At 41.2% G+C, this 18,460-nt stretch overlaps 1 protein-coding gene across 2 annotated transcripts in view; it reads left to right on the top strand.

Annotated features, from left to right (window-relative positions):
• The window catches only part of SPPL3 (signal peptide peptidase like 3), a 141,624-nt gene extending 128,027 nt beyond the window's left edge, over positions 1 to 13,597 (top strand). For both annotated transcript variants that reach the window (XM_048821441.2, XM_048821438.2), the window contains exons 7-11: positions 4,100 to 4,206; positions 5,229 to 5,392; positions 10,630 to 10,829; positions 11,430 to 11,539; positions 12,334 to 13,597. In XM_048821441.2, the coding sequence (XP_048677398.1) occupies positions 4,100 to 4,206; positions 5,229 to 5,392; positions 10,630 to 10,829; positions 11,430 to 11,539; positions 12,334 to 12,405 (653 nt within the window). In that variant the 3' untranslated portion in view covers positions 12,406 to 13,597. The remainder of the gene's footprint in view (positions 1 to 4,099; positions 4,207 to 5,228; positions 5,393 to 10,629; positions 10,830 to 11,429; positions 11,540 to 12,333) is intronic.
• The last annotated feature ends 4,863 nt before the right edge of the window (positions 13,598 to 18,460 follow it).

Genomic DNA, 18,460 nt, shown 5'->3' with positions numbered 1-18,460 from the left:
TGCATTCTGGTGTGAGTCTTTATGCACCAGCACCTGAAGCTGTTGGTCCCCTTTTGAGTTTGAGCTAACACTTCAGTGCCTGGGGATGTCAATACCATGCCCTTCAGCACTGTGACATGTTACTGGCTGGTGCATTGGCAGAGCTTGGCTGAATGTGCCTGGGTCTGCTGGTTCTGCACCCCACTTGGTTTTGCTGCCTTATTTGTAGCTTAATCCCTGCCGTTGTATCTCTTGTCAGGGCAGGTAGGTATTCTCAACAGTCATTCTCTACCAGATACATACAAACAGTGGCTTCTCCTTGATAGTGCTCAGAGCCCTCTTCTTGGTTGTGGCTGTTTCTTGGTTAGGTGGGGAGGGTGTAAAGTAGTGGTTCTCTCCCAAATGATGTGCTAGTGTGACACAACTCATCATAGATTTGTGCAGATCTCAGTAATACAATCTCCCACTACCTTTAGAAAATGCTTTAGGAAACAGTGAAATAGTTTAAATGTGGATATTGTAACTATCACTGAGCATCTTAGTTAACACTCATGGAGATCAAAACCATAGTTCACACTTCTGTTACTTTAGCACAGTGTATTGCCAAAACATGACAAAAGCTTCCCTGGGTGTCTCTTCCAAAGCCTCACCGATCCATGCCAATGGATACTGCCAATAGATAAGGCAACTGGATCAGGGTCTGTTGCACTGCATACAGTTAAACTACAATGTCAAGCACATAGAAGGAGAGGGAAATATTTTCAGGCCTCTAAGAAGTGTTGCCAACAATGAAACATTATATACTTTTTTGCATCTTAATAGTGTTCCTTAACAGCTGCAAAAATGTGTAATTTATTAACTTGCTGTCCTGTCTTAATCTGTGAAGATGAAGGTATGTTTCATCCTCAACTCAGGAACTGGGTTTTTGTTTCCTTTCCTAGCCCTTGCATTCTTTTAGTGTAATTGTGGTGTCATGCATGTATGCCTGTATTTGGGCAGTACTAGAAGAATTAAAGGGAAATAATAAACACTAAGAATAAATCTTGTCATTGGTAAAAGTACTTCCATTTCAAACTAATTATAAGCTGAAATCCTCTCCTTAAAGTAGGTAGCCTTGCGCTCATACTAACCTGGGCTTTAGATAAATCTCTTAACTGATTTAAGACAGAATGTTCTTTTGTATTTACTGTCCTGCCAGAAGAGCCTGTAACTAAGCCTGCATACTGAGTTATTGAATCCACGCTGTTTCCTTGATGCTTGTGTGTCAAATTGTTTAGCCCTCAGTAATTTGCTTATGAATATTGGGATATTTTTTATCTCGTTAATTTCGTTATTTATTAAAGCCTGCAGCAATACCACCTTGTGCTGTTTAAACCCTGTCAGCTTTCCCAAGCTAAGCAGGATCAAGTTAGGTCATTACTTAGATCAAGGGTGGGCAAACTATGGCCCACGGGCTGCATCCAGCCCACAAACTGTTTTAAGTTGGCCTGCAAGCTGCATTAGCGGCTCTGTCCTGCTCCAGCTGGAGCGGGGCCACACCACACAGCTTGGCCCCTCTCTGGTGCTCCAGATGGGGTGCTGGGTCGGGGCCGGACCACTTGGGTTGGCCCTCCTCCGGCACTCCTGCCAGGGCGCTGCGTTGGGGACCACACCACGCAGCTCGGCCCCGCTCTGGCCGGGGCGCACAGTCAGGGGCTGCACCACGCGGCTCCCTGAAAGCTGGGATGGCCCTGCTCCACCTCTTACGCACTCCATTGGGAGCTGCAGGGACAGTGCCTGCGGATGGGGCAGCGTGCAGAACCGCCTGGCTGTGCCTCAGCGTAGAAGCCGGAGAAGGGACATGCCACTGCTTCTGGGAGCCGCTTGAGGTAAGTGCTGCTCGGAGCCTGCACCCCTGAGCCTCTACCCACGCCCCAACTCCTGATCCCCCTCCCGCTCGCCAAACCCTTTGATCCAAGCCTGGAGCACCCTCCTGCACCCCAAACCTCTCATCCCCAGCCCCACCCCAGAACCCACACCCCCAGCCAGAACCTGCACCCCTTCCCGCACCCCTGCCCCCAGCCCTGATCCCCATCCCGCCCTCCGAAACCCTCAGTCCCAGCCCAGAGCACCCTCCTACACCCCAAACACCTTATCCCCAGCCCAGATCCTGCACCCCCTCCCACAACCCAGCCCTAATTTTGTGAGCATTCATGGCCCGCCATACAATTTCTATTCCCTGATGTGGCCACCGGGCCAAAAAGTTTGCCCACCCCTGACTTAGATGAAAGATAAACCATGTGTGCTGTGGGAAGTCATGTTGGTAATTTGGTGGTTGCACTATTTCCTGTGAGTTAGTATTGAACCACTGCCTCAGCATGTTGATAGGAAGATTGTGCTGCTTTCAGATTAAATGTGATTTCAAGATGCTAACCACTTGTACTTAAAACTTAATGGCTTTTTGTGCAAGAATAAGGGTATTAATTAATGTGCCTTAGCCTAGTCAAATTCCCACTCTAATAATCACATTCCTCCTGTGTAAATTCCCCTGTGTTTTAATTTGGTGAAGGGTAGTATTCACTTCCTTTCGTAAATCACTTTTGATTTTTCTGTGCCCTGTTAAACTGCTATTCCACATCTGCAGTGGTTCCTTTTCAATGAAATTATGGCTATAATGTCTGTCTTACCCCACAAGGCTCTATTACAGCTGTTAAAGTTTAATGCGTTGAGATCCCAGGATGAAAGTTGATTAAAGTGCATATTAATTATCCTACTTTAGGGCTTTACATACATGCAGTTGAAATTGAACTGGTTCTCAGAAGTAAAGGCAAGGCTTTGGTAACAGGAGGGCAGGAAGATGTGGTGGTGATTAGTTTCAGTTCACCTTCTTAGTTTTTTCTCCACAAAAATATTGTGCAGGAGATAGAATGGCTCCTCTCCATTTCTTTGCAATTGGCAACCCACCAAGCACATATGCGTTACTTTTTTTCTTTACTTTGAGAAAGCATTCACTTTATGGTTTGAGAATAAGTAGTTTTTGCAGCTTTCTGCTTGTTGGTTGCATTGTCACCTTGGATTGGATATCAAGATGAAGACACTGAATAAAGCCAGTAGCCTATTACTTCATCACTTTCTAGCTCTCCATCCTGAACAGTCTGTATGTTACTGTTCTCTAAATGTTCCCCTACAATTTTTCTGCAATCGGAGTGGAGGAAGGTGGTGTAACCCTGCCTGAGCTTTTTAATTCCCTTAAGTTGAAGTTTAGATTTCCATTTTCAATTACTAAGTTCAATGCATTTCTTAAACAAAACCCTGTTATGTCTAATTTGGGGATTATATATATGATGTATCAAATGCCAGCTCCTAAACTATTAAGAGTTGGTCATGCCATTGAAATGGTCATTCTTGCAATAAGGTCTCTACTTTTGACCTATGACTGTAAGGTCACAATAATTTGTCTATTTTTAGTAAAATAAAACCTTATGGGAAGAAGTTTAGATAATCAAGGTTTCATATGAGGGGAAATCATTCATGTTCTAGACAGTATGGGATAAGTCTACAGTGCAATTGAAAGGGGGATTGCAACTTGAGTAGGTATATCTGTACTAGTTTCCTTCAAGCTAGCATAGCTAAAAATAGCAGAGAAGACGTGGTGGCCCGGGCTTCAGTGAAGGTTGTACATGTCCACCTGGAAACATGGGTACATTTTCGCATCACTAGCCTGTGACTTGATCTGGGCCACAGCCCACTACATCTTTACTGCTATTTTTAGATATGCTAGCTACATTAAAACTAGCATAGGAATGCCTGCCTGAGCTCAGTTATACTTTGGATCGCAGTGAGGCATACCCTGTGGGACCATGACCCTATTGTTGGTAACTGAAGTTTACTTAAGTGAGATTGTATTAAATTCCCAATCAGGTATGCTTATTACTATGAGTCTCTGTTTACAGTCTGTCCAGTATAGATACTGCAGATATGATTTTCTTTGTTCTACCTGTCATCTCAACTCTGGGAGAGGAGACCACGGAGTCTTAGTGCTGTATGGACTAGATGACTATCTTGCTGCAAATGTGGGCCGCCTTTACCTGCTACTGTAATCCTGAATACTGAACAAATTATGTACTTTACTGTTTTGTAGCTCTGGCGATGGGCCTGTGTGTTGCAATGATTGCCTTTGTTCGGCTGCCGAGCCTCAAGGTTTCCTGTTTGCTGCTTTCGGGGTTACTAATTTATGATGTCTTTTGGGTAAGTTTCCATTTCTTTTCAAACGCCTTCTGTCCTTCATATTTATAATTGGCCCTTTCTTTCTTGTCAACTAAAATAGTTCTAAACAAAGAAAATTCTGAGCTTCAGCAAAGCCAGAAGATGAGCCTAGTTAGGCCAATTCTGAGCCTTGTTTAAAAAATATGCAATAGGATGCAGAATCCTTTACTCATTAACCATTTGACAAATGCAGAACTGCAGTTAGAGCATTTCAACCATGGCATATCATAGAAAGAGAGAGAACAGATTGGAAAACAAAAGCAAAACTGCTGCAGTCTGGACTGAACGTGTCCAAACAAACACTGAAGCCTCATGTACACTGGGAAGCTGATCTGTTACTGACTCTGGTTATCAGCGTCGGGATCCTTAAACCAGTGCTGAAAATTGCTTAACTGCTGGTATAGATGGGGGAAGATCATTCTCAGCATACAACTGAGACTTGATGGAACACACTTTTGTAACAGTGATGAAAATGGCTTTGTCCAATCTACATTAGTAGTTAACTGTTTTAATTACTGGCTCAGGGGAACTACTTGCCAACAAGTGCTGGCAGTGGGTCAGTATCCCGTTATATGCAGGGTTTAGTAGTGTAAGAGACTATTCGTTCCTGAATGGAAAAGTGCATAGTTTGCATGCCTCTGTTTAAAGGGAAGACATCCCAAATCTATTCTTTTTTTCCTAGCTTTCTATATCGTCAGTGCCCAGCCTGTGACTTTCCAATCCTTGTTCCTCCCCTGCAAAATTATGCAGCCAGTGATTTAAGATTAATATTCCAGTACATTAGTGCCATATTCAGTCTTCTAGAGGACAATTGCAACTAAAAAATCCTTTTATCTGAACTCTTCCAACACTTGCTTTTATTTCCCTGTCCTACAGGCAGTTCCCACGTGTGTGTGTGTGTGTTTCCTCTTCCCTTGAACAGAGCAGAAGACAGAGGAGTGTCATATTTGAGTTGCTTTCTAGTTGAAGCTTGTTTGGTCTCTAATTATTTTTCTACTCTCTAGGTGTTTTTTTCTGCCTACATCTTTAATAGCAATGTTATGGTGAAAGTGGCCACGCAACCAGCTGATAATCCCCTTGATGTTTTATCCCGGAAGTTGCATCTGGGACCAAATGTAGGTAGAGATGTTCCCCGCCTGTCACTGCCTGGCAAGCTTGTCTTTCCAAGGTAAGAGTAGCCACTGTTATACCGTACTACGGAACAAAAGGTATCACTCACTTTCTGTTAGCAATGAGGCTACTACAGAGTATAGGCATAAGCTCCTGTTCACTTTCACTTCTTCAGTTATTACTCCTGAAGGAATTCTGCGCCACTGTGCAATGCAAAATTTTGCAGAAATTAATGTTGTGCATGCAGAATTTCCTTTCCCCCTTACAGAAATGGGCTGCAGAGATGTTGGCTGCCACTAGGGGCTGCTGGACCTGGCAGAGCCCTGCTCACAAATAGAAGACAAGGTTTGGGGGAGGGCAAGGGAGCTGGAGGGTTCCCAGCATGCCCTGAAGGAAGGAGGTGGCATGCAGTAAACTGTGAAAGCCCAGGATCCAGCATCGGGCTGTTTTCCCTTCTATATCCCTGGGCTCGGGGAGGGGAGGGTCTGAGTGTCTGGGCCTGGGTGGAGGGGTGGCAGCAGTGCAGCTGGGCTCTGTGGGGGAGGGGGTGTGTGTGTCTGGGTGGGGAGGGCCTGCAGTTGGGCTCTGGGGGGAAAGGGGTGTAAGTGTCTAGGTTGGGGGCGTGGCTGGGCGGGGGGTGGGCAGAAGGGATGAGAGTGGCTGGGGGTGGGGCACGGCTGGGCCCTGCAGGGTGCTGGGGGAGAGAAAGGGATTTGAGGGTCTGGGCTGGGAGGGTGGCACGGCTGGGCTCTGGGGGGAAGGGGTGAGAGTGGCTGGGCCGGGAGGGTAGTGCAGCTGGGCTCTGGGGGGAAGAGGGTGAGAGTGTCTAGCTTTGTCGTAGGGGTTTCTTTAACTCTCTCTAATCCTGGGTGAATTTTTGTGTCTGTATTGTTACAGACATACTTGCTGACAGGTATTTTGTAATAATTTAACAAAATGATTGAAACTGGCATGATTATATAGTGTTGTTTTAACAAATAAAATTTGCAGAATTTTAATTTTTTGGCACAGAATTTTTTGGTGCTAAATTCCCCCAAGAGTAAACAGTTATCCTCCTTTCATAGGAGTTTGGAAATAGAATTGGTATACTGACTTAGACCAATGGCCGTCTGGTATAGTATTCCATCTCTGACAGGGGCCAATACTGGATGTTCCAGAGGTGGGTGCAATAAATCCCATAGAGGACAATTAGAGAATAACCTGCCCATAGGAAAAGTTACTTACTACCCCTGTTGTTGGTGGCTGGGTTCTTCCTTGAAGTATGGGGGTTTATATCCTTTATTAATACATAATGTATTTTATCCTATTTACTATAAAATGTGAATGATCTTATTATCCATGTAAATGTCTAATCCTTTTTTGAATCCCACTAAGGTGTTGGCTTTGATACCTTGTAGCATTTAGTTCCTTGTGCATGCCATGTGTAGTTTCTTTTTAACAGTTTTAAATATTCCCTTTCAGTTGTACTGAAACTCCCCTTGTTCCATGTTTTATGTAAGAATGTAAATAGGAGCATCCCATTTATACTGTGTGCACCATCTATTTTGTGTACTCTTGTCATGTCTCCTTGCTAAATTAAAACAGACCAATATTTTTAATCTTTTCATATAGATAGATTTCCATGCCTCTAATTATTTTTATTGCCCACCTCTGAACCCATTCTGTTTTTGCTATTTCTTTGACATAGGCTAACCGGAATAAAACATGGTATTCCAGATGAAGGACATGCCATCTGTTTATGTAATAGCATTATAATTTTGGTTTGTTCTGTTTCATTCTTTAAATGATGTAATATTTTGTTTGCATTTTTGACCACTGCAGTATACTAAATAAAGATTTTTACTGAGTGGTTCCACAGTGACACAACAGGTCTCTTTCCTGTGCATTATCTTTTATTTGTCAGCACTGAATTTCATCTGCCAATATGCTGCCCATTCACCTTAGTTCTGTTAGGTCCCTCTGAAGATAGTCAGTCTTCCCTAGTTTTGACTAACCTAAACTATTGTCACCAGAAAATCTCATGGTTTAACTCTTTGACCCATTATCCAGTCCCTCAGCATAATGAATAAATATGCATTTAATGTATTAAAATATTTAAGTAAATATAAATTTCAATAACTTAATTAAATAAATTAACTAAATCTGGTGAGATAATATATTATATATGGGGAACTGGTGGCACCATTGCTAATGTTTTGCCATGTTGAAGATAGACCACTTATTCCCATTCTTTCTTACCTCCTAGCCAGTTTCTAATCATCACAGTACTCCACCTTTGTCCCCCCATGACTGTTTTCTTACAAGACTTTTGTGAGATACTTTTTCAGAGGCCTTTTGAAAGTTCAGCTATCAGCTGCTTCCCTTTCTTCCCACTATTTTTGTTTATCTATTCAAATCATTTTTCTAGATTAGAAACATCATTCTATTTTACAAAAGCCAGGATGGTTTACCCTTATATGATCATCTAGGGGTTTTTATAATTCTATTTTTAATTACTGTTTTTACCAATTCACTAACTTTTGAAGTAAAGGCTCACTGGTCTGTAATACCCAGAATCTCTCCATTTGTCTCCTTTAAATTATATTTGCTGCCCTCCAGTCCTCTGGTGTAGTAGTGGAGAGAGTGCATATTTCTGGCAGTTCAGCTACTTCATTTCTTGATATCTTTCAGAACTCTTGGTCCTGATGACAGTTGCTCTCTTAATTTAGTTTGTTCAATCACTATCTTTTTCCTGACATCTTAATCTTCTTTGTTCGGTGTATATATAGTAGTTGAAGTCACACTTTACTATTTTTTATTCTGATCCCATTCAGCTGTTTGCCCAGTGAAGCCATAGACAACCAATCCCTACCCCCAAGAAGAGAAAAACAAAAAATTGCTCAGCTTGTGGCCCTTTTCTCTGACTTAATTAATCTTTGACAGTCTCAGGCTTGCTACCTCAACATCTTCCATCCATACGACTGACAGAAATAATTTAGCTTCTCTGCAATGTCCTCTTTTTGTCTTCAACTGCTCCCTTAGCTCACTGGTGGTTTAACAGACCCACTGATTCTCTCAGGTTTTTGTTATGTCTTTGCCTATATTCAACATTTTTCATAACCTCTCTAATTTCTATTTTAAATTTAATGGTAACTAGCGATAACTTATCCTTCTGGTTGGATTTCCATTTTTCTGAAGGATACCTTGTTTAACTTGAGTAACCTCTTGCACCTATCCATTTAATCATATATTTTTCCTGCCTTATGCTTTTTTTCTTTAAGTTTCTATCTACTTTCTGAAACTGTTATGGTCTGGTTAACTAAAGCCTTCATATGAAGTCTATTTTTCTTGCTTTAGAGTTAGAATCGAGTCATGGAGCTAGGGTTGTTTTTTTGGTATGATCCTTCCTCCAAGGTATTGAGCTTAATTAAGTTGTGGTCTGTATAATTTAATGGCTCAGCTAAGTTTACATCCTGAACTAACTCTTGTGTGTAATTTAGAACTAAGTTTTGAGTAGCTTCTCTTCATGTGTTCTAGAATTTGCCATTCTTAGAAGCAGATAATGTAGTTGTTGAGACATTGCTGCTCTAAACCTTGTCCTAATATGATGCTTGAAAGAGACCTGGGTGTCAGTATAGACAGCTCAATGAAGATCTTGGCTCAGTGGGAGCTATGGTCAAAAAAGTGAACAAGATGTTAGGATGCATAAAGAATGAGATCATGAATAATACAAACTATTATAATGTCTTCATATAAATCACTGGTTCAGCCTTGTCTGAAATACTGTGTATTGTACTGGTCACCATATCTAAAAAGAGATATTGTATAAGTACAGGAGATTCAGAAGAGCAATGAAAACGATCAAGGACGTGAAGAACGTTCATATGAAGAGGGCCTGGAAAGACTGGGGTTGTTTACCCTAGAGAGGAGATGAATAAGAGGGGACATGATAAAACCATATAAAGCAGTGAATGGTCTATAGAGGGTAGATTGGGAACTTGTGTTCTCCTTGTCTTCTAATACAATTTAAAAGGTGGCAAATTTATAACCAATAAAAGGAAATACTTTTATACGCCTGATTAAATTGTGAAACTGTGCTGCAGGAAAATTAAGGTCAAGAATTTAACAAGATTTTAAAAGGGATTGGCTATTTATATGGGTATCAAGAATATCCAGAATTGTTATAATTAACGGTAGCAAGAATTTTGGAAAGGATATTAAGCCTCATGTTTCGGGGCTTAACCAGTCTCCAAACTACTAGAGATAGGGATGAGACCTTTAATGAGGGGAGGTTATTCCTCATCTGCCTCTCCTGCAAGATTATGTCTTCCTCTGAGGCATCTGGTACTGGCCATTGTCAGACAGGATACTGGGTTAGATGAATCTTGGATCTGATCCAGTATGACATTTCCTTTGTTCGGTGTATATATAGTAGTTGAAGTCACACTTTACTATTTTTTATTCTGATCCCATTCAGCTGTTTGCCCAGTGAAGCCATAGACAACCAATCCCTACCCCCAAGAAGAGAAAAACAAAAAATTGCTCAGCTTGTGGCCCTTTTCTCTGACTTAATTAAATTGTACATCACTTTATGAAAAAGATCTTGGGACTGATGATGGGATAATAGAAGCTTTGAACTCTTGGTCATTGGCTCATACCTGGGAAGTGACTGAAACCCGTTACTGTCAGACGACTGTTTAGTGGTCTCTATAAAATGAGGTTAAGGATTTGAATAGCCCATAAACTGAATTGTTGTCTTATGCTGGAATTGTTCTCTGTACCATAGGTTGGGATGTATTGATGGGACAGCATGAGGAAGATTTTGCTGCTGCTGAAAATAAGTAATTTAAATTGACAGCACTGTCAATCCAACACCTCTCACAAACATTAAATTAATTCCAAACAGAAATAGGAAAAAAAGTTGAGTGAAGCATCTGGAATTAGTGGAACAGTTTCACTCACTGGTTTGGTGACACAAAAAAAAATTGACGTGCATATCTTCTCAGTACCATTAGGGCTTTTATGAGCCGGAAAGGCTGATCTATGAATTGGGATGTCTTGATATGAAGCAATAGAGTCTTACTGACAGGAAATCCTACCCTCCAGAACTAAAAGATTTAACAAAACTCAAAGCACATTATGTTGCAGTGATGATGGGTTCACATGGCCCCTTTTTACCAGCTGACAATTTTCTTATACTAACCAGATCAGTCATGCCAGGTGAAAGGTGGCATATATAGAAGCACAATGGAAATAGGAGTCTAGATCCTGTCATCCAATGCCTTGGGCATGCACATAATTTAAATTGTTCTGCAGTTCCACAGGCAGCCACTTCTCTATGCTGGGGATTGGAGATATTGTGATGCCAGGTCTTCTGCTCTGCTTTGTCCTGCGTTATGATAACTACAAAAAGCAAGCCAACAGTGATTCCTGTGGTACTCCAGGACCTGGGAACATCTCTGGACGTATGCAGAAGGTCTCCTATTTTCACTGCACACTCATTGGATACTTTGTAGGTAGGTAAGGAAATAAATAGCAGTTGCATTGCTTACAGGAGTGGGCTGGTCATACTAGGTTACAAGATAATGAGACCAGTTCCCTACAAAAAAAACCTATTTCCCTTCCACCCCAGCCCCCTCAGGCAAATACTCGAAAAGAGAGATGGTTCCTGACATGAGCATTCCCTACCCTCAGACCTCTCATGTTTCAGTCTAGTGATTTCCAGATTGAAAACCTCAGCTGATATTCTGGAAAGTGTAACAATCTATTCTGATGCAATTGTTCATGACTATATAACTATAGGTTAACTCTTGAGACTGTTAAATCTTGAAGTTGTAGTTACAACCAAGTCTAATATTAAAATCACTGTAAATAAAATCATTATTTAATTTTTTCGTATCTATCCTGGGAAATTTAGGCACAGATAAAATGACTTGCCCACAGCTGAACACAGTCTATAGAAAAGATAGGAATATATCCTAGGTCTCTTGGCTCATAATTAATGCTTCCACTGTAATAGAACAGTGAAGGAGGACTCCAGATGTGGATAAAAAGGTAAAAACATCATATATTACCAGTGGATGCTTACCATCACTTTTTTTTCCCCCCTCTTTTAGGTCTCTTAACTGCAACAGTGGCTTCTCGCATTCACCGGGCCGCACAGCCTGCCCTGCTCTATTTGGTACCATTCACTTTATTGCCGCTCCTCACCATGGCTTATTTAAAGGTGAGATTAGCATGAATATAGCCTGCAGGAAGTTGTAGTCCAGCTCTGAATCCTGCACAGGAAGATGTAGCAGTATTAATATGGAAGAAAGTTCTGTTCTTTATACTTGCAGTTGCAGTAATTCTTCTGAGGATATGATACGATGTGCTGTTTGTATCACTGTCGTTAATGATAGAGAGTTGTTCTCTCACTGCTATAGCGATGAAATATAATTGTAGTGAACTGTTTTGTGAAGAGTGGATTTCCTATTTAGGGCACCAGGATTAATCTTTTTTTTTTTTAACTCCTAGCAAGCAGTCCGATTCCAAAGCAGTAAAGGCCATTCTGTTCAAACAAGATGTGGCTTAAAGAATTTGTCCTTGTCCTGCTCATAATGAGAGAATGAACACAAAGTTCTAAATGTGGAGGAGGGACAAATTCTTCCAGCTTACCTCTTTCCAGAAACTAGCCCTGGAATTTAAATTGAAAATGGAAGGTTTGCGTTTCAGAGACACTGTTGAAATGCAAACCTACTGCTCCAAGCAGTATGGCACAACAAAAGCAGAATTCCCTATATCACTCCCCATTGAGTTTTTCCAGCAAAAATGTCCATCAGGTGAAATTGCTTCAAACATACATAAGTCTTTGTTCTGCCTGGAAAGGATTTTCTTCCTTGTTGTGTCAGAGTACAGTCTTCCCTAACTGAGAGACAGCAAATATGCTTTAAGATGACATACCTGACACACAGGATTTACAGTTGCTGAAATCTGTGGACTATTTCTGAAGAGCTTTCTTTCTTCACTACCATTCTCTAGGGTGATCTACGTCGCATGTGGTCTGAACCTTTCCACTCCAAGTCCAGCAGCTCCCGTTTCCTGGAAGTATGATGGAATAGATGGAAAGTGACTGGAACTTCTGCCTTTGTCCTTTTCTCTTAACTTGTGGTTTTGTCTCCTAAAGCTGGAATGGTACTCAGAAAGGTACCAGTTTATGGAACTTGTATGGATGGACCTTGCTTTTTTTTCTTCTTTTTAATACAAAGGTTCTGGAGCTCCGTTTGATTCCTTTTCTCCCTGCAGATATGGAATTGGGGACACTTTGTGCAACTGCAGCCACCTTCCTCTTCTCCTCCCCCTCTTTTATGGATTAGTACCAGACTGTTACTTTTGTGAGAAAGGAGGAGACAAACTTTAAACTGAAAACGGCATGAAGTCGTTCAGAAACTTGCGAACACTAAAAGGAAAACCAATTAAGCAAATGGAAGTTTCTTCAGAGAGCCCCCAAGTACTTTGGGACCAGTTTCCTGTCAGACTTCAGTTTTGGAGAGAACTGAGACAGAAACTCTGTCACTATATTCTTTTTTTGATTTATTAAATATTTCCTGTGGTGTGAGGTGACTTATTAAATCCACAGACATTGAGTGACTTATTGCAGTATACATATAAGAATTTGTTGTAGCGAGTTACGTTTCCACCCAGATGTCATGTTGCAGTGAACAAGGGCACGATTTTTATACATATATATATATGTATACACACACACGCGCGCGCGTATAGATATATATATGAATAAATAAAAAGGAAAACCTGCTAAGATCATGCTATGTAGCAGTCAGGGGCTTGCTGTAATTTTTAGCATGTAGAGCAGTTTACTATGGCTTTCTTGTATATGACTCTACGATAAGCTGCTGTTTTTTCCCCCTCCACAGCGGAACCCACAGTGAAAAACCAGTGTAGTATTTGTACTTATTGTACTCATGGACTTTAGGGGAGTATTTGATTTTGATCAATGTAGCAAACTAGGGAAGAAAAAAGTTTAAACCCTTACCCTTTTCTTTTTTTTAATTAACTTCTCCCTTGCAGGTTTTTTAGTAGTTCCTTCTTGACCCAATGCATGTATTATAGCAGCAATTGTCTTTGTGCGTTCTGATCATAGTAATGTACCACTTGTAAATACATTTTTTCTATTTTTTTTTATTTTTTGCATTTTGTTTCATTAGTGTGCTGTATTTTTTCCAGATCCCTGCCCCTTAAAAAAAAGAAAAAAAGAAAAAGAAAAAATTGTCCTTTGTTGCTGTGATTGGTCAAAGTTTGTGTGTTGACTGCTTTGTACATGGGAGTCTGTTAAAATGTGGATTTTTCTAACCAAACAATTGCGGTTATGTTATTTAACTGACTGAAAGAGTAACTACTTCTAAGGGCCCTAGGATTTTCCCCTCCTACCAAGTTTAAAACGTTTCATCAAACTGGTTTTGGAGCACGCACCTGTGAGCTGGTGGCTTCTGTTAGTGAACTGATTGGTTGTGGTGGCTGTTTTCACTTGACTTAGGGGGAAACAGGATTACTTAAGAGCAAAGTATAACTTACTTGTAGCCCCTAGGGAGCAGCAATGTTATCCTGTTTGGTAGTAGGCTCTCACTGTGAAGAGGTAAGGAAAACTCGGCAGGATTCCTGGTAATTCATTGAACACACACTTTTATGTATTGTGTGCAACTCACTTCCTCCTACATGTGGTCTCTCCTTTGGCTGTTGACTCATCTCTGGGAAGTTACAAACAGAGAAACTCCAAGTCCTAGGATCTTCTCACTGGTTGCACAGTTGGATGGTTTTTAAGAGGTAGCTAATTCTTCCTTATGCATCTCAGCTGCTTCCAGTTTAGTCATTGTGTCCTGGTACAAGTGGAACAAGTTTAGAGAGAGATGGGAGATCTAGTCTACCTGCCTTTAGAATAAGGGTTTGGGACTGAGGTTAATCTACAGTTTTGTTGGACACCTTCCTCCATTCTGGCCGAGGTCCATGAAGTATTGGACAGATCTGTGTAAGTGTGCCACAAGCAGCAGGACATTATATAAATGAAGATAATGGAGGGAGAGGAGCATTCAACGGAAAAAAATCTTTTATCTCAGTCTTAAGCCATAACAAGAGACACCCCCTCTCCAGCCCTGCAAATAGCAAAAACAGTAGGCAGATAGTATGGAAGATCTGTGCTCAACCACTTTTTAGGAGGGGAATATTGAAGTTCCTTGAGGAAGAATTGTGCTGAATTTGCTTCAGAGGGCTCTAGCCTTCCTTACTGAAGACGAGTTCTGAATCAGTCCATTGTGGAAAAGTCACAGAACAGGATGACTGCCAAAAAGACCGCCTGCTTGGGTAAACCATGTGTTTCCTATGCACCCAGATATGGTTTATGTTAGTGTTCTGGATAAAAATGGGAGACCAGAAACAGACACTCCTCCAAACTCTAAAGTAATCCAGAAGCTGTAAAGGCTGACGTTTGGGACACAGTCTTCAGAATGGACTCTGCAGGTCCACTATGCATGTTAAGACCACCTCTACTTCTCTTGTTGGAACCAAATGTCTAAAGGGTTTTGTTGACTGCAAACTGAATTAGGAAGAACTATGACATTGCTAAATACTGCACTGAAACTTTGGTCTTATTCCTAATTAGTAGGTGTGTTTTTAAAAAAGAAAAAGAGGTAAGGTTTAAGTCCACCCACAACATTAGCAGAAACGAGTAATATTGACTGAAGTCTATCCTGATTTAAGAAGGAATGTCGCGGTATTGTTCCTCTTCATCGGTATGGTGGTGGGGGCAGGGCAGCTTTGGCTTTGGTCATGGTAGTTAAACTCCCAAGCAAAGTAGAGGCTAGGTAGGCCCTTTAAGAGGCAGCATCTTTCTGGGACATATTGGACAAGGCTTTTCAAGACCCAGCAAAGCAACGGAAGGCCTCTCTCCCTGACAACCTCTTTCTATGGGACTGTTCTTCACAGTAATAGAAATCCAGTGTCAAGTAGAAACATAAAACTATTATTTCTGCAAGACCTTTCCGTTGGTCTAGGGTGGTGTGATGAAAACTCTATGTGCAGCATATCGAGCAGCATTGACTAGAGGATGCTTGTATATGAACTGCTAGGGGAGAGAGAAGAGGACTTCTGCTCCAAGATTTTGCATGTTGATTTCTCTCCCAACAGAACAGCACACTCCTTCCAGCCAGAGAGTGCCTTTCTCAGAAAACTACTGACCACATAGGAAAATAAAACTTGCTTATTTTCTTCCTCCCCTCGTCTCCCTCAAAGTTCTTGGTTTAGCAGTCCTGGGAGGTGATGAGGTTAGAGGAGAGAACCCACTCCACCAGCAGTGGCATTGACCGCTGCTAATAGCCATAGAGTAAAGTAGCCAGCACGCACTTCCCAAGCCATTGGTCCTTTAAGATTCTATTGCTTCTGCTGTAAATAAATTGGTGCTTAGATGTTGAGTCAGTTCATTGAACCTTTAGCTCTGTTCAGGCTGTGAAATGTGAGTTTAAGATTTGTTTGACTGGATTAAGCTGACAGTGAAGAACAGAAATGATCTGTGGCTAGTAGGGGCTTTTAAAATATAACCTGTGAAGAGGATTGAAAGACTGGGTGGTGAGTTTCTCTAAAGCTTGTGGCTGCACTCAGAGGTGATCCAACTTCTACTTCTCATGGAAACCTTTCCTGCAATCTTGCTGCCTCATACTACAGTTTCGTAAAACCATCTTGTCCAATATTGGACACACCCACTTCATAGTTAATAGTGATGCTTGCTTTGCACTGGAAACAAGTCCTCTCAGAGGCAGTCTTTATTGAAAACTTACATTGGAGCAAACATGCAATGCAGTTTAGTTCAAAAAACCATTCGGTACGGTGGGCCCAAGTTTTTTCACCAAAATGAATTAACGCTTAGGAATCATTTGTTCAGTAAACTACCTGCAGAAATAGCCTGCTTTAAAGTTTGCTTACTTTTTGTACTTCAGACTTCAGTTTTACCAACAAAGTTTGTATATGGTCTAAAACCTTGGGCATGTATGTGAATAACACTGAAGTGAAGACACTTAATGTGTTAAAAGGTAAGCTTTTTTAACTGCATGCACAGAAGACTATTCTGGTAATGAACAATGTTATCAGTTGGCTATGGTGACAGTGAATTATTTTCTCTACTCTAGGTAAATCTTCCAGTTCAGAATGTGTGCACAGTTGTGATCTGTAAGTATTTACATACCTCAGTTGCTGCTAATCCAGTGTCTTACACCAATTCTACATCACCTTTGGCTGACAATGACGGTCAGTAATGAGTCCTGCTGAATTGGTGCTGAAAACTGTTCATCTGCTAGTGTAGGTGGGAGAGAACCATTTTTCAGCCCCTTTACAGGCATCTTCCAGCAGTGGTGCTGAAAACGGTATCTGAGGGGAGAAGATGGTGCTCTGGTCAGAGTGTGCTTTTTTCTGGAGTGGGGATTGTTGAAGGGATAAACATCTGGGAGGGGTAGCTGGAGAGAGCAAGTGATGCATCCAAGTTCTGTACTCCTATTCAGAACCTCCACATGACTTGCAGAAGTATGAAGTGTGCATCTCCTGTAAGTTAGGACGTGATGCAAAACCCATTGAAGTAAATGGAACGACTCCCCCTGATTTCAATGGACTCTGGATCAGGCCAATAACATTTAAGTCGTCAAAAATCTTGCGTGTCATTACATAGCTGTGGTACGTCACACTAATGCACGCATTCCCCAAAGAATCTTTGTATTTGCTATCTGTAGAACAAATGTATAAACTAGGAGAACTTAGTGGGAGTTATAGTAATCAAGGCATTGCTACTTCAGTCAAGCTTTTAAAGTGTCTGTGTGTAGTCAGATTTTTGCTTTGAAGTGTTTAATTACTTTATTTGCAAATATACAAGAGAAACTATAAAGCACCAAAATACCATTTGCTAATAAGATATTGGAGGGGGGGTCTTAGTAGCATAGCCACTCTTAATTTTTTATTTTATATTTTTACCAGCTAGTAACTAGCACTTTCTCTGTTGTCTTATGTTTTGGGCTGTTGTGGGAGCAGTTTACAACTGCAATCCAATTTATAAGCACCCCATCCCATGTAACTCGTAAACAGCACTTATCTGTCATTTAAAGCCAAAAAATATCCCGAGCCAATAACATTAGACAGCTGCACGTCTATGTTTCAGGCAATTAAGGTTTTAGCAGAGTATTGTGAGAAAACCAAAATCTAAAGAGCGGAGCTGTGAAAGTCCTTACCAGATTCACTGGCATGTTTCTCTCTCTCTCTACTTCAGCAGCGATTCTGCTAACAATGCTCCAGACATAAACATGGACTGCGTATAAACTTTCAGTTCAGTTAAGTACAGAACTATGGATTCTACTCACTTTGTTATACTGATTTCTTGGGGAGAGTTTGGTGCCTTAGGTCTTGGGTTATGAAGCAAATCAACTACTTTGAGCCTGCTGCTTTCAAAGTTCAGTTTTATTCATGGGAATTGGATTAAGTGATTGTGGTAGAACCATGTCCATTGCTATTAGCTTTCTGTGTCAGGTGTTGTAGGCTATCTGTACATCAGTGTTCAGAAATATAATAATCACCAGTGCTGCTAATGTGTTTGCCCAAATTTTTATTAATGAAGCTTTGTTCAGATCCAGCCGGTCACTGCTTCATTTTCCCAGCACTTCCAGCTATTTGAAATTAATCTCCACCTCAAGTGCTGTCAGTCTCTTAGGCCTGCCTTCTATCTTTACCTTTATGGTTAATCTGGAAAATATTTCTATGCATACATTTTGCATAATGATACATCATCTCCCTAATATGATGATGCAGTTGTGACTGGAGCAGGCAAACCGCAGGATGGCTTTGGCTGTGACGAAGTGAAAGAGAGCTGGAAAAAGTCCAGCTCCTCAGCTTTGCTTTTCCTCCCTGGCATTTTTAGATCAATTCCAGGAAAGCCCATACAAGTATTCTTTGTTATGCACAGAAGAGAGGCATGTCTTGGAACTCTAAAAGGGCTAGCAAAGGAGATGTTTAACAAGGATTAGTTCAGCATTCAGAAAAAAACAAGCCTGTCATTCCTTTTCTGTGTCTAAACTCTGCCCACCTACTGTGCAACATCTAACCTCCTTTCGACTTCCCATTGAGA

This window comes from Caretta caretta, chromosome 15 (genome assembly GCF_965140235.1).
Source record: "Caretta caretta isolate rCarCar2 chromosome 15, rCarCar1.hap1, whole genome shotgun sequence".
NCBI lineage: Eukaryota > Metazoa > Chordata > Testudines > Cheloniidae > Caretta > Caretta caretta.
The sequence above is the reverse complement of the archived record's forward strand: the minus strand, read 5'-3'. Positions and strand labels throughout refer to the sequence as shown.